A 23,669-nucleotide genomic window follows, 5' to 3' on the forward strand; every position below is an offset into this window, starting at 1 on the left:
TGTGACACTGCTCTCTCCAGAGGAACTAGCAGATAACAGGGATTATCTGTGGCTGTAACACTCTCCAAGATGTAGGAAAGAAAAGAAGATGCAAAGGAGGTGCCACCAAAAAAATGCCACAATGGTCAGGCAATTGTGAGCCAGCCCCTGGGATAACCAGTGCCTGGTCTGCACCCTGGAATGCACGGGTGGGCGGGAAGGGCTCGGGATGGCTGTTGGAGACGTGTGGTGCAGGAGAAGGGCATGGGCTTCCTCACACAGCATCCGCATGTCCTGCACCTGGGGATTGCACTTAAGGGTTTGTTACCTGAACAAGCAATTAAGGAAAAAATAAAATTAAAGTAATACATACCTTTTAAAGATTCCTATTTTTCGTTATCCCAGGCCCCTCTTCCCAGAGCGCGCCACAAGAAAGGATTGCCCCGACTCCGCTCTCATTTTAAAATGCTTCTTTTTATTTCAGTGGTTGTACATTGGGTGAATGAATTTAACGTCACAACAGAAATAGAATGGCTATTTAACAGACCACTAGTAATTATATATGCTGGAAAAGAGTGAATTGAGGGGTTTGTTTTAACTGTTACTGAAATATTCATTGTATGTGTCGTCAATTATGCTGGATGAGAGAGGCAAACAAAAAGGTATTTTGGTGAGGTGCTGTATCCTTTGAAGAAAATAAGCACTGAGACATCTCAAGTCACTTGAAACCATGTCCCGGCTACAGTATTTACTGTCTCTGTGTTGGCCCATCTCATGGTTCTTTTAGGGGGTTATATTTCTTGTTGTATTTTTTAATTAAACAAAGCATTTAAAATTTAATCATTTTCATTAGACTTTTTTTTAAAATATAAACAAAGTTTTGGCAAATAATATTTATACAGAAAAATAGTTTTAGATCTTCCCAAATTTTGAAATAGTCTATAAAATTACTTTATAAATAAATAAAATGCAGAATCTGTTGTACACGTATTTGCACATCTCTGTAATTGCCTCCTTACTGTTAGCATAGGTTTGTACTTGTACAGTTTTCAGGAATATTACAAAGTCATAAAGTCGGAAAGTGGATCTCTTATTAAAAATACATTTTCTCTTTTTGTCTGTCAGTTTATCTGGATGAAAGACCTGATGTATCTGAAGCTTCGTCATCCATGGGCAAAAAATAGTAATATTGGATTAATTGTAAAAAACATAGAATAACAGTAATTTTGAAACATAAAAAGTTCACACAAAATGATGTCTTGAAGAGTTATCTACATAAAATATTTAAACATGGATAATTTACCATTTAGTATTATACAATAAGCTACCCAAATGCCTAAATTAACTATTATAAAAAAATAAAAACAACTTTGACAGATATAGGCAAGTTGCAGTGTCAACTACCTAGTTATAATGACTGAGAAAGTCTACAAATATTAGTGTTTTAATAGTATATAATGGTGATACCTTAACTGCTAAATAACAAGTTAAGATACATTATTTTTCCACAAATTAAACTAACGCAACGTTACAAGCACTATGTTAATTTTACAACCAAATTGTGATTATTTGTTTTTCTTTCGGATGATCAAATCTCCAGCTTTATATATAAATAGATAGTAATTAGACATCGGACAAACAAGATTTAGCCTGGAAAATAATTTCCTAGACAAATAATAATATGGTTAGTGCCTTCAGTCGTTCAGAACAGGCAGTGCTGCCAAAGTTTAAAATAGTTTACAATCAATCTGAAGAGGTTAAGTTAAAATACTGCAATCACTAGTAATGTCCACATAGAAAACTTATGCTGCAAACAATTATACATAATATCCACTTATAACAGCTGTCTTGTTTTTTCAAACAATAATTTAAAAACTATGTCATTTATGTGATACATGTGCAACATATAAAATGTGAAATATGAAATATTTGGTACAATAGTGCTTGAAACAAATCTCAAATCAAACAAATGAAATTTTAATTATACATATATAATTACCTTGTAAATCAACAAAGTATTTAAAAAAGTAAACAACATTAAAATCTGCTTCATCCATATATATGTATGTATGTATATATAACATGTATATAATTGTATTAAAGATATCTTCATACTTTTGTGACATAAAATATGTTTTTAAAAGAAAACAATTACAGGAACTAATTTTTCTCCACTCTAATCTGGTTACAATCTTATAATCCAATTAAAAAAATGCAAATACAGTAATGATTTATTAAACTGAATCTCATTCTACATTCTTAGTGTTCAGTTAATAGCCTAGATTAAAGTCACCTATGAAGTCTCAGTGACTCAACTGAATTTTAATTAAATTAGAGTATCATACAATCTCTTAATCTACAGCCTTATTTTTGCCTTTTCTTTTGTTAGTTTGGTCTTGGTTTTTTTTGTTTTGTTTGATTTTACACTTCTAGAAATTACTTCTTAACAGCTTGGATCTTTTTGGTAACCTGACTATGAGTTTCAAAGATTATTCACGTCCGATGAGATTTGACTGTTGGCATCAGGCTCACTTTCATCAAGTCTGATGTGACAAAATTTAGGCACTTCTGCAAAGTCTATTTTAAAAACATTATAAATATACTCGTAAAATAATATTCTCAAGACTTTGTTCTTTTGGGGATTGAAAGGGGTATGAAGTTCATACTGTGCAAAATTTTTAAAATTTTCTTCTGCTATTCTGCTATGATTCAAATGCAACTTCTCCATACAAGTCAAACACCAACCATGTGCATCTAAAGACTTTGTGCTTTACTTTGGACTTCTGGCTAAAAATATCAGATTGGCAGGATGATGTGCAGGACACCGGGCTGCGTTTCATCTCTTCTGTCTTGGAATCAACTCACCAAGGGAGCAAAACCAAGATTTTTTTTTAACTGAGAAGAAAACCCCGAATCATAGTTTGGGTGAAAATTAAACCTGCAACTGGGGAAAGTTTTTAGTCAATGCAATTCAATTATTGCTGAGCTCGAAAGATTCATAAACGTGGAATCTCACGAGACGAACTGATCTGGACCATTTTCGTTAGGTGTAGTTATGGAGAAACGACAATATTTGCAATAATTAAACTATGCTTAGAAAACCTTTAAAACTAAATGTTATCCTTTATGTCTTGAAACATCACAGCTGGTATCAGGTAGTTAACTATTTTAGGTTGGAGTATAGTAAGCATACCATATTTAATATTCATATATGACATAGCAGCACTAGCTTTTTTGAGTTTTTGATTTGTCCATAAGAACAAATTCTTGACTTAGCATGCAGTTTGTGGCAACTCTAGAGAGGAGGAGACGGGGTAGTATGTACAGTAGCCGTGCTTGGCCGTCCGGAGGGAGGCTTCGTGACACTCCGTCCCGCTCCTGCCGGCTATTTCAGGATTATCTGTGGAGAGAAAGGGAAAGCGTGATCGCGCTTTTAGGTGACGTGGGGACAGCAGTGCACCCAGCCGGCCTGTGCTGGCCTAACTGGGCTCAGGCACAGCTCACACAGGACAGCGTCCCGTGTGGGATAGCGTGCTGTGTGGGACAGCATTACACGTGGGACAGCGTCCCATGTGGGAGAGCGCCCTGTGTGGGAAAACGTCCCCTGTGGGACAGTGCCTTGTGTGGGATAGCGCTCTGTGTGGGACAGTGCCTTGTGTGGGAAAACGTCCCCTGTGGGACAGTACTCAATTGGGCCAGCGCCCTGTGTGGGAAAATGTCCCCTGTGGGACAGTACCCAGTGTGGGACAGTGTCCCGTGTGGGACAGTCCCTTGTGTGGGAAAACTTCCCCCTAAGACAGTGTCCTGTGTGGGACAGCATCCCGTGTGGGAAAATGTCCCCTGTGGGACAGCATCCTGTGTGGGACAGTAGCCAATGTGGGACAGTGCCTCATGTGGGACAATGTCTCCTGTGGGACAGCATTCCATGTGGGAAAACGTGCCCTGTGGGACAGTGTCCTGTGTCCTCAGGCTGCCTGGGAGGCGTTTGTGTCTCACACACCCGGTGTCATCCCGTGCACACGTGTGAGAACACGCAGAGGGGGAACTTCATGTGTCAGAATCCTGGAGGGCAGTGCTGCACCCAGGGCCTGGCCGTAGGTGGGTGTGCACTCTCAGTGCCCTGTCTATCAGTGGAGGTGGAAGCCCTGCACCTCCCAGAGAAGCTCAAAGTGCATCTGCACCTGGGGCCATTCTCAGCTCCACTGTGCTCCCAGAAAGTCAGGAATGACCAGGGGAAACAGTGGAGGCAGGGCTCCTCGCCACTAACAAGCAAAAAGATGTACTGGCCTGGGTGTTTTCACGAAGCAAAAGTGTCTTTTCAATGCACTTCTAGCATTGCTAGCATGCTTATTCTCTAAAAAAATTAACTGCAGATCAGTGAACTTGAGAGGTTTTATCACGCTTCCTTATGGCAAGGATTCCAGGGGGAATACTATAGTGGTACCTCTGTGCACCTAACTAGTCACTAACCTTGCTACTTTACCTTCATGGTGTCTCAAATGGAGGGTGAAAAAATCATTTTACAGGTGTATTTTACTTGTGCTTCCAATATTGCAAAGGTTAAATGCACAGTGTGCTCAGCAACCAACTCCACCTGCTCACAGTATTGGAAAATGGTTCAGATTTCCATCACCTGCCTGAAATGGCTGTTAGTGAAAGTGATATCAAAAGGCAGAAGTTTGATCTTTTATCACACCATTGCTATCCTGTGCTCCAGACTTAAGCACAAGCCAAGGAATTAAGAGTGTATTGCCTGCTCTTCCTGCTTCATTTGGCACTTGGCGTGTTTTTAAGCTGTATCGGCAGGTGGCATGCAAGGTAGTCATGACAGCACTTGGACCTACTTGTGTATTATGAAGCTAGACCACTGCTTAATGCAATATTTATATTAAAAGGGGGGAAAAAGGTGTTTGGAAAGTAACTTAAGCAACATACTACCTCTGACATACACACCACTGAAAAGAAACACACTTGGCTCTGCGTGGCAGGCGCTCGTCCCAGTCCCCTGCCCAGCACCCCACTGCTCCTCACAGCTTCACTGCCTCTCTCCCTGTACACAAGCACCATCTCCCTGACCCCAGTGACCTTGCCAGCAAGCCAAAAAGCCATCTTTGATTGCCATCAGCTCTGGAAATCTGGTGACACGTGAGGCCCCATTGTAATGACACTGTACAAACACCTGCTGCTCCAAAGGACTTAACATCTAAATACATCATGCACACAACAAGGACATATATTTTTAATGAACTTCCACCCATTGTGAGTTTGTTAGCTTATCGCCTATCTTCTGTTTCCTTTTGAAATAACAAAGAAATACCTTTGCTCAAATAATAAAGCCCTGTCTGTGATAACCCTGGTTCAGCTCCAGCACAGTGATTTGACAATACATATAAAGAACACAGCCATGCTGAAAATAAGAAATGACCAAGATTTTCAGCACTAGTATTTTTAGCATGTTACAACCCAACATTAATGTAATTAATAAAGCAGCTTTAGCTACAGTGGGTTAGCCATAATCACACAAGTGTATTTAAAAGATCCTAAGGTCTCATTTAATAGGACATAACCTGAAACTTACTCAGTAAGTTTCTTACTCAGTAAAATCTCAGAATTTCAGCACTGCAGCTGACTACATCATCTGCCAACTCTTGAGGGGATAAACTTGAATTTCCTATAGCTTTTATTCGTTGAGTACAGGGAGACAGGTAACCTCCTTCTGCCAAGATTACTTTGGTCAAACAGTCCCACAAGACCGGTGTTCACAGTTCCCCCAAAATGTGTGACAGAGAAGGCAGAGGGCCTAATCTCAGGCTGCTTCTCAGGAAAATGGTAGGACTATTCCTGGAACTGTGATTAACCCAAGTGCCTCTCATCCTGCTGTGGACTGTCCAGGCAGGACAGAGGGGTCCTGGGCAATGTGGAAGAGCAGAGACCCCTTCTCTTCCCTGCCCTGGTGAGTGGCAAAGCCCAAGGTAAGGACTCCACTGCTGTGTCCCTATTCCTGCCTTTTCTCTCCTCCTGTCACAACTCAGGAGAACAGCGAAGACAATGTGAGCACTTTCTTTTCTGGGCAAGCATGTCCTGTTTATGGGCTGCAGGTGCCAGAGGAGCAGCTGGAGCTGTCACTGCCATGCCTCCCCTGCTGCCAGTGGCTGTGGAGCTGGCTTGCTCCCACCGCTTCATCCTCGATGTGCCGCCCCTTGTACAAGGGCCGTAACTAGGGCATGCTGCACCCAGCTATTTCTAGTACACGTAGGAGTCCTCCTAGGAAAAAACCCTCAAGTGTCTCCTTCAGAACAAGCTTCTCCAGTGCATCATCACAGAACTGAGGAGTTACATTTCTTTTTTAACCTTAGCCACAAAATGTAAAACGTCTCCCGTAGTCTTTAATTGCATGTTCACACCCTATTTCTCAAAAGATATCACAACTCTGCCACAGCTACATACACAGGCATCAGCTTCTGCCACTGGTTTTTTTTTTCGCTGTGTCTGACAGAGAAACATGAAATGCTAAACTACTTTACATGGAAAACACACTGTGAACCTGTCCTGTTTAATCTACAAATGAAGTAATAAACTGTGATGGAAGGCAGAGGTTATCTAAGTCTGCATCGCTGCTAATTGCTCCATCACTTGCATGCTGAAAAAGGAGAAGCTGTACTGGAGAAGGAACATCCCTGCAAACACTTTCTACAGAGTCTGCACTCCCTTGTTACTTGTAAATAGATCCAGCCATCTTCATGTTCACTACTCTTTGAAGAATTACATCTCAAATGCACATATATATGACTTGTCATATTTGCTCTGGTACTATTATAACATTATACTTCACAGCAACAGGATGCAATGTCATGACACTTTTACTATAGTATATATAAGAAAAAACCCTGAAAAACAAGACTATAAAAAGACAGGTCAAGCATGGGAATGCATTTTCTCCTGCTCTGAATGGTTAAGAACCACAGGTGTGGATACAGACATGCCAGAAAACACACCTTCTGCTGCTGCAGTAAAAGATCTAATAAGAAGACAAATTCCAGCATAAGCAAAATGGCTGGGCACTTGGAGCCTTGCATAGTACTTCACAGAAGATTTAATAACAGAAAAGAGCATTTTTTGAAGTAATCACAGACAAAGGTACTCTCTCCATCATATTCTTTCTTGGCACATTTTGAAGTGGCAGAAAGCTGTCTACCCTTTAGATTAAAATCATTCACACTGTGCCAATGACAGTTAACTGACCTCACTGAAACGAGTAACACAAGTGAAACTAAATTTCTGCAAACTACTTTCTAAACTCACTACTCAAAATTTTCCAGCTCTTTAGATGTGACATTTTCAGCTCCTAAATGTCAAGACTTTCTCTCCTACCAGTGCATGCCTCTCTTAGACCTTTACCTTCAGGACTTCTGAGTGATCATAGTGGTCATTAAGCCCCTTGTGCAACACAGAACATCCCAAAATTCAGGGCTGCTCATAAGGGTGGTACAGTTCTGCAGTGTCATTCAGGGGAATGACAACCAAGAGAGCTATTACTGCCAATGGTTTCAGCTTCTCACCAACTACCAATGCAGATAAATCGATTTGGGAGTTCCCCAGACCTGGCAAAGGTGGCTGTGATCAGTCATTGTCTCAAGACTCAAAAAGTAATATTGAAAGTCTTTTTAAATTAAAGTAGAAATTCCATTTTTGTGAACTCTTTTCTGACATCCAGGTTACTGCTTTACTTGATACAGTTCATAGAATTGACCAAATTACAGAGAATCGTGACTAGGTTCTAGGAATTACAAGAACACTGTTTGGCTTGAGATTTTCTGTTTTGAAGCTACAATTCACAAAGCCTCTTTATAGTCTCTGACTTAAATGCATTTTCCAGTTCCAGATTTATTATACAATGATGAATACAGAAAATTTACCATTCTGCATGAATTCAGTGTACATGAACTCTTGTTCAACTAAAGACCTGTCACAGTGGATCAGCTGGAAAACATGACTTTGCATCTACCACTGACATGTTTCTTTTCCAGAAGTTTTGAAATTATTACTCCAAAATACACTGTGCTTTATAAGCCCTAATATTTTAAGAAGATGTTAAGACTGTATTTGATCTTTACACTACAAAGCACTTACCCCTCCAAAAATTAACTCAGACATAGCAAACATTCTGGTCTGCCCAGCCTTCCATTTTGAAAGCAATGTAGTAACAGGAGTTTCTTGTAAACAGGATTTATCTCAGAGCATTTCAGACACGAATGTCTCAGCCAGTCACCCATTTTACATCTTCCTAGGCTACCTCAGGCAACTTATTTTAGCATGAGACAGATTATCAACTCATGATGCTTTTTTGCCCTCCACCAAACGAGAGGCTGTGGTGAACAGTTTGCACCAAGGTATTTAACTTTTGAACACCTGGGTCAGGATAGATGAACCTTTCCACAGTGACATTTTCTGTTTGCATGTTTTTCACACGAGTAGCAGACTGGTCAGATATAGCTGGGGTATACATTAAAAATGACAGATATTTTCAGACAGCCGGCTCATATCAGGCTGTCTCATAACTTCTCCCTCTTTCTAAAAATAAAAGCAACACCAAGTATTTCTTCCTTATGACAAGGAACCCAAGACTATTTCTATTTCCCCATGCCTTTGGGAAATGCCTCCATGTCTTTATTTTTCATTTTCTCTTAGAATGTTCTCTTGTGGTATGTGTCTTGCTCCTTTTCTTCAAAATACACAACTTTTTTTTTTTTCCTTTTTTTTTTAATTAGTAGTGGAAAAAGATAAGTAAATGCTCAGACACTTACTGAAAGTAATTCCTATTGTATCAGTTATGCCTGGTCTTATTTAATTTTTACATAGCCTTACAAATGGACTTTTCCCCCTCCTTTCCGCCACAAATTCTGCAGCAGCGCCTCCATGGAGCACCATCCCGAACATTTTATTTGCCCACACCAGGGGTCACACCAACACTGTCTCATGGAATAGGTTTTGTCCCTGTCTCAACCACTGACAGCTGAGCCAGCTCCAACTCTTGCTTGCATTAAATGCAGCCTGGACTTTTCCTTTGCTACTCTTTCTCCCATGAAACCTTGTTCTCATTTCCAGCATATTATTATTTAATGGATATGTGCTTTGTTTTATTCACTAACCATGGTCCTCTCTTCAATCCAGGGCTGAAGGAGGATTTTCTCTTATTGTTTTTCCATTAATCCAGTTCAGCCCCAATATATTTGTCTACTTTGTTCATCAATAAGATGACCTCTGATTTGTACACAGCCAGTGAGATGTCTGGGCCACAGATGGCTGCCTGCCCAGACAGGGTCTAATATGGAGGCATCAGGTGTTTCCTGAGGGATGAAGGTCCTATTTCCTTGGCTTTCTCATAGCCCATTCCCTCACATGGTAATTGTGGTGCCCTGTGCCGTCCTCTCTTCTCTTCCCTAAATTTGAGTGTGCCCAGTTTTGCCTGTCCCATATGTTAATGACATGCCTCTGGAAATGGCTGAGGGTCAGATGTCCATGCTGAAGTGGACACATCTGCTTGCACATTTTCATTCCATCAGGCACAAGCTGTTGGCCATTAGAGTGTCATAAAGCTGACAAAGACCTTGTCTGAATCCAGCTCTTCATGATGAGCTAAAAAAAAAAATTCAAGGCAATTATGGGATCCCAAAGGGTTCAAGGGCTCAGCCAGCACCATTTTTCTCTTTTAATTGTCACAAGGTCCTGAGAGAAGAGACCAAAGCCACTTGTGCTGCCAACTCCTTAGCTTGCTTATGAGCTTCAATAGGTATTTACTCAAGTAATAATGTACAATATTTAAGTTCAACTTAATAAGTATTTACTCACTCTGGAGAAACAGAGGATTACTTGGTTTAGAAATGAAAGCAATCTGGCTTTATTTATTCTTCTTTAAAGTAATAAATAATGCAGTGCTAAAAATTGATCATAACATACGCTAATATATTCTACCAAAATCTATTTTTAGCTCATTGCAGAGGCAGCAGACAGACTATACAGAAGTGAGAAAACCACTGCTGTAGTATTTTAGGAGCACCCATGCAGTGGCTGTTTTGGACAGCCACTCAATTTTACCTCCCAGCAGGTCTGAGCTACTGCAATAATCTGTATTTTTAATTTCCTACTTTTAGGTCATTTTCCTCCTCTTCTTGAATTTTAGAAACTACCAGAATAGGCTTGCCCAGAGAAACTGAGAGCACAAATGAGTGAAAGCCAAGCACAAGTTGTGCATTATCTGTGGAAGTGCCCATATTTCTCTTGCAGGGGTGTTACTTCTCCACCCTGACATCCTCACTTAGCCTTTTTTTTAACAAAACCTGCTTTGCACTTTCCTTTTAGACACCAAGCATGCCCACACTATGCAACATGAGGCTGCCAATACACATACAGCATCCTTTTCAGGCAAAGGCACCACTGCAAACAGAGCACAGCTGGCATGTCTGCAGTTATCACCACTCTGAAACTCCTCCTCTCCCAAAACCTGGCACTCCAGTTCAGACTCCCTTCTGAGAGCAAGAGACAACATCCAGAACTAAACTTGAACACAGAAAAGGACCAAATTTATGTTGATCAAGGTTACTCATAAGACCTTGAATGGGTTTTATAAAACTCACTATACTCATACCTTCTCTGAGGAAGCCTTAACCTTCCTGACTTTTGACTACTTACCACTTCCTTAATTTTCTGCTTATCTGATTACTCTCACATAAACAGCCGTGCATACCAGTGTGTGCCATGGCAGGTAATATTGCACCAAAAATGAAGTCAGGCAACTCAGCAAAGTTTTGTATCCAGCTGAAAGTCACAACAGATACAATCAACAAAACTAAATATATAGATGTTTCCAGTGCAGCCTCCTGCAAACTCAAAGGCAAAGACTGGCATTTCTAGTAGGCAATAAATCATACACCAAGATAAAAATATGATCTTTGCTTAATTCAAGGGAAAGTACTTGGAGCACCTAGAGATGTCCAGATGCAATTATTTTAAAGGATAGGATCCCAGACAAGTACATCTGAAGATCCACACTGCTCTGTGTTAAAATTTTATGATGGAAAAACCCAGATTCACATGGAGCTGCGTGTAGAAACCACGAAACAAACTCATTTTCCCCCAAATGCCTACAAAATTGGTGGACCTCAGAAATAATTTTCTATGTTTAAATAATAAATATATGCCCCAAAAGACTTTTACTCCACTTGTCAAAGTATCAGTTGTTGAATAATTGAATGCAAGAACATAAAAAGAGATTATCATATCAAACATCAACATTTTTTCTTTAAATTTCTGTAACAGGGAAGGGAAATCTGTTTTGGTTTTTGTTATATAAAAGAATGAAGCCTTTGCTTACTGCTGATGTTGTGTGACACTGCCATCTAGCAGGATACCAGAGGAAGTCAGGTTTTAGTCCCATACAGGGGAGAGGGGTATGATGGGAGAATTTCTAAAAAAAACCCAAAACAGAGCTGAGATTTTTCCATTTTTTCCCCTGTCTTCTTGTATATGAACATGCAATCTAAAGTTCCATATACAAGCCTGCTGGAACTTTTTATAATCTACAAAGAAACAACATGCTGTGTTAAGAGGCCAAAAAAAATTATTAAAACAAAGACTCAGTAAAGTTTGCATGAAACTAAAATAGAGTTCCATTACGTTTTCCAGGGTAATATTTTAGTTTTGCTTCTCTTCTGCCTTAGAAAATAGTTTTGCCACTTATTTTGTACCATCAGTTGCTTCAAGGCAGTTCAAAATATGCTTTCTTGACACTGTTCAAGATTTGCTGTGGGCTTTATTATTGGAAACTCTCACTTCTTGAGTCTGTGAGACCCAGCTACTTACCTATGTCAGACGAAATAACTTGAGTGAGATGAGGTTTGGGATTCTTGTGTGTCTAGCACGGAAGAAGCAGCAAGCAGTTTAAGTTTGCCCTTCCTACTATGATAAACTATTGCTATTTAAATATCTTCTCTAGAGAAATGATTCAAGGGTCACTTAGGTTTGTTTTTCCAGCCTGGTGCAGGTATAAAGCAAGATGGTCAATCCTTAGATGGGCTCGCTAGATGCCCAGCACTGTTCTCCTCTGAGCTGGCTCCCTGAAAGTATTCCCTCTGAGAATGTGTCTGAAGATGGAACCTGTTCCTCTGTCTCCTTTTCTGGACTTTTCCAAGTCAGATTCAAATCACTCTTTCTGTTGTTGGAATGGAATTTTCTATTGGAGCATTTAACTTGGAACTTTATGGAATTTTTAGACCAAAACTTTCAGTCAGAAAAAAAAAATAAAACAAAACTAAAACGATTTAGATACTCATTATTCCCAGAAGAAGTGCTTTCCTACCTGTTCCCTCATTCCCTCAGAAACTGCAATTAAAGGTTTTCTATGAATTTTGCATAGGCTTTTATTTGTAATGTACTTGTATGCTGGCACTAAGGATGTAAATAACATTTGTTTTCACTGCCCACCTTCCTTCTCAAAAGCCTGCTTTTAAACAACAACAAAAATAGTCCATTTCCTACTATTTACCAGATTTTTCAATTCATTTTCTCAGCATATTGCTACTTTTCAGGTTTCCATGAGGAAGAAAGGGAACGTGAGGCAGTAAAAGCTTGTCAGCAGTGCCATGGGCAGTTCTCTGCCCTGCCAGCCAGCCTCCTGGGTTACAGAGCAATGGAGAGGAAGCCCTGCTGGGGGACACCAAGGAATATTTGCACAAGGGAGCATCTGGCATGTCTGCTTTGTGCAGAAGGGGAGATCACCTCGAGTCAGTGCCCCCTCAGACATTCTGGTCTGAGAAGAATCTGCCTCCCTTGGGAGTGCTGCTGCCTTTGCAGGCACCTTGGCAAGGAGAGGGGCTCTGTTGCTGCATGTCCCAGCTCTGCTGCCTCCTGACAAAGCCACCACACATGGTATCCCAAATCCCAAAAGCTTGGCATGTTTGTATTTTACACTATTTTAACTAGTTTTTGAATTCTGGGGCAAATATTTTAATTGTCCTTTTGTTTGCGACACTCAAAACATAACTATTTTTATTTTTGCTTCATTGTATTCTAACAGATTTTGACAGAACTGAAGGCTACTGAATGATTTCATAATTAATATCTGCATAATTGCCACCTAATTCAGTGCAAATGCTGATGCATAATTTAAAGCAGCTGTGCCAGATAATCACAAGCCTTAGCATGAGACAGCTCTTTTATTTCTTTTTAGACACAGGCTCTAAGTATTTAATTTTTCTTTTGGATATGTTTTTTACTATTTCCTTCTTGATAAAAGGTCATATAACCAGCAGAATAATGTCACAAAATAACATCTTTGAGCAGCATTCTCTATTATGCTATTTTTATACTATCAGTCTCTGCCCATTTTCATTGGTACAAAAAATAAAGCCATGAATTGTTCTGAACTGATGTGATGTGAGCAAGACTCACATTGCTTGGAATTTGGTATATGTCCTCTAATAACCAGGAACTATGGAAACACTCACTGAACCTGAGGACACAGATTAGGACACAGGAATGCTGATGTCTTAACCCCCTGCCACTCTCACTGAGGTGACACAACCCAGTCAGTAAACCAGCACAGCCTGGAGATCCCTTCATGTGCTCACCAGCTGCAGGCTTGGGCCATGTGCTCACCAGGGGTTGATACCACTTGGGCTAAGGGCTAATGTCTCCTGCCTGTCATCCCACTGCCAGTTCAGTTCAGAAGTAGGTGTGCAAAAAAAATTTGTCTGTAGGTCCTGTGTTGCATCTGCCAAGCTTGTGAAAATGTCTTGGGTAACACAGACTTCCAAGGTTTTCTTGGGACAATCTCAAACATCACCAGACACGTGTTTAGGCAACTGAACCAAGCCCTGTGAGACTTTTGAAGGACAAGCCAGGCTACTCTCCAGATTTCATCTGACTGGGCTGATAAACTTCACAGTCTACAATGGGTCCTTAAACTTGTATCTTGCATGTAGACACCCATTCTTAGATACCAACACTTAAGTGTCTTAATTTTGGGCTGAGTTCTAACCTTCTAATCCTTGTAGGACTCACCAAGATAAATAGATAAAAATGGAACAGTAGTCAGGCTTTGTAATTTAGAAATTTAAAGCTCCCACAAGGAGTTGTTTGCCATTACTTAAAACTGAACTTCAGCCCCAAAAGTCAGAATAACACCTCTCTCAAATAACGTCAGGATAAACCATCCTCTGTTAAATTACCTTTGGTGTGCAGGGTGGAGGAAGTCACATTTGACTGCATTTCCATTAATAGAAACATCCTTATCTCCAAATAGGCTGTATCTAATCTTTCCCCAAGCTTCTAATCCTGTATTTTCTCATAAAGTAAACAGCAAAACAAGAAGAAAAAAAAACCTTCCAAAATAATTTTCTTTAAGATCTATGACTTTTATATCATCCTGAAATTGCAGCACTGTACATTCTTAGCCTAAAAAACATTCAGTAAATATTGCTCTTTCCCTCTACAACCCCCTGAAAGGAGATGGTACCAAGGTGGGGATTGGTTTTTCTCCCAAATGACAAATGATAGGATGAGAGAAAATCACCTCAAGCTGTACCAGGGGAGGTTTCTATTGGATATTAGGCAACATTTCTTCATGGAAAGGGTTGTCAAGCACTGAAACCAAGCTCAAAGCAGTTACCATCCCTGGAGGTTTTTAAAAACTGCTGCACTTAGGGGCACAGTTTAGTGGTGAACTTGGCAGTCCTGGGTTAACAGCTGAACTCAATGATCTCAGAGATTTTTTCCAAGCTAAATGATCCTGTGACTCTACCTGTGAGTGAAGCTCAGCAGGTAACAGTTTCCTTGCTTGCTTGAGTATTGCTAGCCCACTAGCTGAAGGAGTAACAAAAGCTTTGTTAAAGAATTCTGAAGTACATATTTACACACAAAGACTGCATTAATATTTTAAGCAGGACATCCTCCGTATCTCTGTCCACATGCATGCACTAGAGGGAGCCAGGACCAAACCTCTGTATTCACATCCTAACGCTGCTTCTCACCCTCTTTTCACCCAGTTTCAAACTTTGCTCCGAGAAAACGCTGTCAACATCTCCAAACAACTGAACTGAAAGTTCATCAAGCGTCTGCTGCTGAATTGGGGTTAAGCAGCTGAGGCTTCAAGCCACATCCTGGCAGGAATGGCTGGAGCAATTGTGAAGAGCAGAAGAAGGAAAAGGGGAAGGGCCTTTTACCTCTGACCAGTCATGCTCCTGGACATGTACCCTTCCAGCTAGCTTTCACTGGAAAGCTGAAGTCCCCTCCCATCCATCCCCTCTCACCACAGCCTGGCAGCTGCAGTAAGTGGGGCATTTTGCAGCATCCTGTTTGCATTGCATTGCACCAAAGCAATTCTCTTCCCCTCTGAACTACACTGCAAGAAAATTATTTTTAAAACCTAACTTTTGTAAGTCAGAAAAAGCAAGGGATGCCAAATTTTCCATATGTTCTTAACTGGTGTCACCCTGCACAGATGTACACAATACAAACAGCCTTTAAGACTACACAATCTTCTCACGTGCCTCGTGCCACACATTGAACACACAATGCCCAGAGCTGCTGGCCAAGCATCACTGACAGCGTGTGCCAGTGCAGGTGTATTTTGAGCTCTTACTCATGTTATTTTCTGAAAGAAAGGATATACAGAAGACATGAGACACAGTGACTTATTTTTTCAAAACAGACACTGACAGCACATACTAAAAAATTTACTGGACCCAACAGAGTTACTATGTTGTATTAGCCATCAGCTGAGACTCCATAACTTTTGGGATGTTGACTTTTCCCTTCCACTTGTGCTTCAAAGACACTGGGATGATCACACTCAATCCCAGGAAGACCTGCAATCTTTCCCCAGGTCAGAATACTAAACCAAATGATATTAAGATAAATTATTAAGCCCTGCTGAAACTTTCTTTTCATGCCCAGAATTGAGAAGAAGCTGTGGGAGATGAAATGGAACAAGCTGAAGGCTGCAGGTTGTAAAAAAAACCATGGTAGAGACACTGGAAAGAGGGAACTGTACCTCACAGATATGTAAAGCAGCGTGGTACAGACTAGAAAAGGAAATTTTATCTGGTTGGGAATAAAAAAGTTCTTTTCTGAAATACTCAGGAGAGTTTAAACCCATACAACAGGACACAAAGAATGCCATGACCATGAACAAAGTCATGCTAATTACCAAGTTAATATCCTGCTCCTGCTATGTTTCTTGGGCTAAAGAAATACTGAGAATTTGAGCCACAGAGTTACTGTGGGGCTTTCCCAGCATTGTAGCTTTGTCTCCAATCTTAGGATGTTATAAATAAACAGAAAACTTGGAGTTCTGTCTCTTATAAAGAAGAATGAAATCCTACTGCTTTCTCTACTTTGAAATACATGGTTTTTTAACAGTAGCTTTTAAAGACTTAAAATTACTAAAACAAAGAGAGGAGAGAGAAAAAAGAAGACTGTGATGGCACAAGCTACAGAAACCAATAAGCTCCTGAGGTGGGACTACTCTCCTCCATGTGGAGTGGTGCAGAGCTTTGGTAGCACACCTACACTCATTCTACAGGCAAGGGACAGAGACAAGACTCTCCGGGACAACTTTCCCTGTCCTAACACAGACTTCCAGAAAAGCAGATGATCTAGATGCCAGACTTACAAATGGCTGAAATTTAAACAAGTGAAAACCCATCCTCCTGTTAAACCATGCATTAATTTCAGCATGGAATTGTATGTATACACACACACACACATATGCAACTAGATAAATACAGACACTTTCTACAATTCCTGTTAAATTTAAAATGCTATAATCCTCCAATGCAAACAAAATCTGCACTGGGAAAGAAGGGGCTCTGCCTGCCATCCTGATGGATGAGGAAGAGCATTAAGGCACACCTTTGTCTTCTCAGGGGCACTAGTTACTTGCATGAAAGTGTTCCCATTAACTTAAAAAACCCACCTGCCTACTGGTCCTTTTGAAGGCACCCATGTATTTATTCTACCCTCAGCCCCAGTCAGCTCCTCTGGCACTCAGGGGTGCAGGTGGTGGAGCTGCCCCAGCTGCACTCCTGGGCTGGAGAGGGTCCCTGGCTCAACCTCTCCCCAAACCATCCCATTTTCTCTTAGCCCCTTAGCATCTTCAAGTCCCTCTGTCACCACTTTGAGATCATAAAACTACACTGGATACCACCAAACAATTTTCTGCTGTAGATACTGTTCTGGGAAGAACTGTGTAATGCACATTTTGCCTGCTGCACTTTCATCCTTAACCCCAGCATTTTTCACAAGCTAGCTCTCAGAAAAGTAAGCAAAAAACAACAATTTTCTTTTGATGAAAATGCTAGAAGCAAAAACATCTCAATGTTGGCAAACGAACCTTAAAAAAAACCCAAAGAAAATGGACTGGTTTGTATTTCTTTAAGAAAGTAGGATGTATTTCAGAGGTAGTATATTTTTCCTAAATTATTAAAAATAAACTCTTGCAGCAAGTTGTATTTTTCCATGAGATACCTCAATAGTTTTGGGAATGCCAGTAAAAAAAATAAACCCGTTAGTATATCATTATTAAGCAAAACATTTTCACATATTTCTTTCTAAGCCCTTGGTAAGTGGAGGGGAAGGAACCAACAGGACAGCATTTCTACTGGGTCTGTGACAGCTTGTCAATCTGTCCAGGAGCAACACAAGGAAAGATGATGGGGACATAGCCCTTTGGTTTCTTCTGAGCAAATCTGCTTGTTTGCTTTTCCATCTGACCTCTCAGAACCTGAGGGGAACACATCTCAGGTGGAAGTGCCTGAGCATGGTCCCAGAGCATGGGAAAAGCCAGAGTGATCCAACAGCTGTGCAAACTCCTCTCTTGGCACATCAGGGTGGGAACCACTCCAACAGAGGAGTCAAAGGTACACACCCAGGGCTGCAATAGATATGTCTTCCCTGGGAGTTAGGTCCTACAGGACCCAGACGAAATGAAAACTGCCATTAACGTAAGCTGCAGAAGAAGAGGAGCAAGTATTGTCTTTCCTAGCCTACCTCAGACAATAATCCTTGGGATTCTTTTTATCAGCATTCTTCCTTAGGGAAATGTAATTCCCAGGTTAAAGACACACTTTCAAATATAAAGCAGGCATAGTCATAAATATGTTCATTGCTGTTTTGATCACTAGTATTTACACAAAACATTCAAATTTTTTCCCAGCTGCCTTGTCCTGCTTGTGATTTTTTGACAGCTTCCATGCTTACAAATTAGTCACTTCCACACCTCATGGAGATAGCTACATTAACACACCTGAATGTTTGAAACCTGTGATGATCTTCCGTTTGAACTTAGGAGTTAATAATAGACTTTTGTAAGTAGTCCAGTGCTACGGTGATTCTAACTCCAGCTGGGTTAATTACACAATAATTAGGTACAAACATCGCAACACAAAACACAGCTACATCATTATTTGCAACAAATGTTAACTCTAAATAAGTGCAACCTGTCCCACAAACACTTGCTATAAACGACTTAAAAATAAAAGTAAAATTTGATGGGGTAAACACAGAAATAAAAAAAAAAATTCTCTGTGAGAATTTTTTTTGTTTAAAAAAAATAAAATAAAAATCTCAGCACTCATTTAGAGTTCAGGATCTTGTGAAAGAAAGCTTTAAAAGGAGCAAACCTGATTTGCTGTGGCTGTTGCGGCGAAGGGAACACTTGTTGCAGGAGTTGTTGCTGCAGAGACAGTGGCGGCCGTAGCGTTGTGCATCATGGGTACTTTCAGGAGGGGAACCATGGAAGCAATGAACAGGAGGGTGCAGCATTATGGTAAGAGAAGTGGTATTTTTGGCATGGTGAATATCAAGAGCGGCAAGCCATCGTCATGGGTTAAACCGGCAGATGGCATGCAATCACAGTGCAAAGCGAGAAAGCGTGGCGGAGAAATAAAAAAAAAGGGAAAATAGCTTATTACAAGTACAATTAAAGGAAGGTTGTCAACATAATCGGCGATTCCCAGAAAAAAAAGAGCGAGGACCACTGAAAATGCAAGTGCTGTCTCTAAGAAGAAGATTACTTGTGCAAATGAGGCCTTTACCAAAATAGCCCATTACCTGTGGATTGTTACATGTGTAATTTGTTTTCCCTCAGTACAGCTATAATGCACTTCAAAATAAAATCCTACTAAAAAAACCCCAGTGGTTTGTACTGGGAAGAAAACTGTTAAATGTTCATCTTAATTTTTAAACACAATTAAAAATGAATTATTTTCATGTATCTTCATTTTGAAGTAAGCTAGATACTCGCCGTCTTTCTTTATAATCCAATTTAGGCATTTTTTTCCTACTAGCACTGCATAACTGTTCGACTTTATCAGAGTTAAATTACCATCTGCTTGAGGCAAAAATCAGGAGAGGGATGATAATAATTAGCCTGATACATATACTACTTTGTTTGATCTAAAAAAGCAAGATCGATTTTGTGAAAGACACTGCTTTTGCTCATTTTAAGAATGAATTTTAATCAGCATCTTCACAGGAGAATTATTAATTTGATGCTTTAAAGACTTGATATTTTAACTGTTTATGTGAGTAGGCCCAAAACCCAGAAATAAAATCGCTGGATAGGGCAAAGATTACTTTCCTGTCTCGGCGGCTGTGGCGTTGGACTTCCACTTTGCATGCCCAAAATGTTAATTTCAGGTTGCAAATATATTTAAAGAAGGAGTGAGATTCAGATCACAAGTTTCAACAGAAACTCTGTGCATCAAAGTAGGCATTTCTGGGAAACGCTGATAAAACTTTCTAACACACAGCAAAGGAGAAATAGGCACACCACTATGAAACTTTAAAACACTGATGAAATTTGCTGGCTTTTTCCAGTATTTTATGATTTTATAGTACTAGACAATATAAAATATAAAGAGAAATAAAACTTTGAAAACTGAAAAGCAGACTGGAATTCATGGTATTATGCTTTTGCAGTGTAGTTGTTATAGCAGGTGATATCATGTCTAAACTGCAGCTTTCATCTACAAATCTAAACACTCTGCAAAGTCAACCAGAAGGACAAGCAAACCTTTAATTCTAGTCAGTGGCTAAATCTCGCCTAGAATTTTTGAAACAAGTTAATATACATCATATACGGTATAAAAAAAAGAGATCAATAAAGAAATTTGGAACCTACCAATACTGGTAGCGGGTGTCATGCACAAAACTGACCCTGCGTGTCATGCAATGATAGGTGAAAAAAGTGGATAAAGGGAAGAAACAGGTTAGCTGTTTAGAGTTAACATTCAAAGTGAGATTCAAGCATAACCACAGAGAAGTAAGTTAGTTAAATGAAACTGTAAGGTCATTCACAGTTTTGCTTAAACACAAAGAGGTGATTGTGCTCTTACTAAACTTCTGCATATACTGTGTGGGTTTTGGCAAGTTTCTGTACATATTCAAGATACTTCATAAACTTTTTTACTTATTGATGTTATCCTTTCACTTAGTCCTTTTGCAGCAACAGTTTTTTGTTTATAAAAACATCTGTGGTTCAAGACCACAGTATTTGGGACTTTTAGAGCTCATTGCATAATTCAGACAGCTCAATGTTGTGCAATCAACATTCACCAATATTTTGACATGTGGCAGGAAAAGAAAATGGAATTAAGACAATATTCTACTGCAGGGGTTTTGCCAAATTTGTGCTTGATGTTACCCTACCCATTCTTAACACAAAGAAAACAGTACTTTGACAAGTCCCAAGCTAAACACCTCAAAGCGTGGAACATTGCAGCAGAAGGCTCCCGGTGCACCTCAGAGATGCTGCGGGATGACTGCTCACCTGCCATGCAGTTTACTTTTGGTGCCTAGTCCACCTTTAACCTTTCTGGAAAGGCCAAATGCAAGAAAGAGATCGGCTTATTTCCAGCACAGTGCACACAGCAAGCTGGTGAAGGCAAGCAGGTAAGGAGACCGGTGCGAGGTAGTGCATATTTGACACAGAGTCGAATATGCTTCCTGTATTCCTGCTGAATTCCTACTGCAGCCCCATACGGACTCGTGTGACTATGAATGACCTTACCCAAGAACAGTCCCCAGAGAATACACAAACTTCCTCCTCTAGAGGCTATAGAAACACTAACAAACAGCAATGGGAAGAGAGAAAAGATCTGCTGTTTTTAAGATCGTTCACCGAACAATAAGGAGAAGGTGACAAAGCAATCAAACTGATGTAAAACAAACAAAGTGCAGAACTTCAGAGGTAAGCCATGCTAAGTCAAGCCCCACACTTTTTATTAGGGGAGCCAGTGGTTAATAAAGCAGAGAAGTTATATAAAACAATTAAGTTTTATATATATTCCAGCAGCAAAACTTGTCTTTAAAATTTAACACACACGCACACACACACAAGGAACACATTTGAAAATTATACCAGTTTAGAAAATATCACATAATCATTTAAAATCCAACAGATAATGTCATGCATTGCTCCTCAGATGTGGGTTGCATGACAGTCCTTACACCCACCAAATCCAACCTTCCCAGGAAATGTGGGAATATCAGATGTATCATCTTTAATGGAAAGCTCATGACATCCATTCTTATAGAGGGTGTTCTCTTTCCTGAACTCCTCCCATACCCCACTCCACTCTTTAATATCCTTCCTTGGAGCTGATGGTGTTTGAAAAGAGCGGGATTGTCATCACTTTAAGAAAGGTTTTCTGCTCTGTGGCTTGGTCTCCATCTGGTATTTTATACACTGTTTCTTCTTTCTTTTCATGCACTTTGCTGGGACTTGACAACAACCTGGCCCTTATGGTTGGTTTCAAGATCTACCCTTCCTACCACCACAAACTGGTCAGCTAAAACTAGAATTACAACCGTTAGCTGGAAAGAGGGATGGACAATAAAAAGTACAAAAAATGAGCTACTTAAGGAAGCATGAACATTCCAAAAGTCTGGAAAATATCCATATGGTTTCTCACTGAAAATGGTTTAAACTACTGTATCTTCTATAGTTAATTTCAAGTCCTTGTCAATTGCAAATAAGAGCAATAAGCCCGGAAGGGGAGTGATTAGGAAGGAAAAATACCTATCATGCTACAAATTCTCATAGTTTCAATGTAAAATAAATTTGTGGACATTTCTGTATGTTCTTCAAGCACAGGGCAGTCTTCCATTCATGTCCAAATAGGCGGTCTCACCATTTATTTATTTTTTTTCAAACACTCCCAGAAATGTCAGTGTGTTTTCTGCCACACATATTCTGGTGCACCAATGTGCTAAAAATAAGGCTATGCTTTTACTTACTATTACAAATATGGGGGCAGTCTCCAAGGTTGTTACTGAGGCCTTATAGAAAAATTCCATGAAGTCAAAGCCATCTGTGTTTGTTTTTTATCTTTAAAAACATACGGGAATGCTGATAGATTGGGAAATCATCATGTGTTGCCTTTCATTCCTTGTTTAACCGACATTATTTCTATAAACTAAAATAACATTGCTGAAAAGTCAAGCACATTTGCAAACACGTAGTTTTAAACTATTCTGAAGTTCACACTCGAGAACACCCTGACACTAAAATATGCAATTTTTTAATTACGAATGAAATCACAGAATTCCTTAGGAGGGAAATTCTCCTTTGGGAAGTTGGAGTGGGGGCGACTGACACAATTTAGAGGGTTGTGTTGTAACTGCTTGCACGAGCACCCAGCACACCCCTTCTCTTGCCCTGCTACCAGCCAGGGTGCAGGTCAAGCCATCTCTGAATGCTCTGATTTTCACAGAGCTCCGAGCACTGAAATGCAAATTACATTCACTCATCTTCAGATCATCTCTATCAAGAATTATAACCCCAGCTATGAGCCACAAATGCTAGGAAAAGTTCTGGTGGTGCTCCAAACCCACGAAAATGCATCTGACGCTTGAAAACCCTTAAGTGCAGTTGTGGGGAGTGATGTTGTTTGCCTGTGCTTCCACGCAGGTATTGACTGGAAGTTTATGGCTGGTGTTCCCCTTCTCAGGGTGCTCGTGTGGGGCTGGGGAAATCCCCACGGCTGCGAGACAGCAGCTGAGGGAGCAGGAGGATGCTGTGGCATCTCTGAAGCACGATGCTTTTCCCAGCAGTTTTGTTAGTGGGAACAGATACGAGTCAAAATCCAGCCAATTTACAGTAGGCAAAAGGGGGCAAACTCCGGAGAACGATGAGCAAGGCTATGAATGAGCAAAAAAGCACCTTAATTGCATGTTGAAATTTCTGCTTGAATTCTTGTCCTTTGCAAGAGGAATTAAAATAATGTGCAATCATCTGTGCAGGCTTCACCTCAAGTGGGGAAGGGAGCATAACAAAACCTTCTGTCAAGTGCAAGTGCCTGACACAGAGGCTACCTCAGGGACACTAAACTGCTTCAGTGTGGATACAACATACCTGTCGGGATAAACGCTGCATGTTGCTGCAACTGAGCATTGGCAAGAGCCTGTTGATAGTGCAAGACACTGGGATTGAAAACGGCACTGGCACCATTGCTTTTTTCAAGTGCTTGTCTCTTTGGTAAAGGGTGAAGAACACCAGGAGGAAAGGCCTGTAAATAAGAAAGTTAGTTAAAATGGTTCCATTTTTAAGACCTTGTCCGTAACATATACATAAATATAAAAACTTAGTAATTTTTAAAGCGGCTAAGGATGCCTCGCCATGCATATTAACT

General features: G+C 40.2%; 1 protein-coding gene across 11 annotated transcripts in view; it reads right to left on the reverse strand.

Moving 5' to 3' along the window:
- Nucleotides 1-434: 434 nt before the first annotated feature.
- The window catches only part of MBNL2 (muscleblind like splicing regulator 2), a 106,869-nt gene continuing 83,634 nt past the window's right edge, over nucleotides 435-23,669 (reverse strand). For 5 of the 11 annotated variants that reach the window (XM_064712508.1, XM_064712474.1, XM_064712444.1 and 2 more), the window contains 3 exons: nucleotides 23,393-23,546; nucleotides 20,159-20,194; nucleotides 435-3,379 (listed from right to left, as the gene is read on the reverse strand). In XM_064712508.1, coding sequence (XP_064568578.1) covers nucleotides 3,252-3,379; nucleotides 20,159-20,194; nucleotides 23,393-23,546 — 318 coding nt within the window. In that variant the 3' untranslated portion in view covers nucleotides 435-3,251. Of the gene's footprint in view, nucleotides 3,380-18,656; nucleotides 18,752-20,158; nucleotides 20,195-23,392; nucleotides 23,547-23,669 lie in introns of all 11 variants that reach the window. The other 6 variants (XM_064712483.1, XM_064712464.1, XM_064712501.1 and 3 more) reach the window with 3 other exon arrangements.

This window comes from Zonotrichia leucophrys, chromosome 1 (assembly GCF_028769735.1).
Source record: "Zonotrichia leucophrys gambelii isolate GWCS_2022_RI chromosome 1, RI_Zleu_2.0, whole genome shotgun sequence".
In the NCBI taxonomy this organism is placed as follows: Eukaryota; Metazoa; Chordata; class Aves; order Passeriformes; family Passerellidae; genus Zonotrichia; species Zonotrichia leucophrys.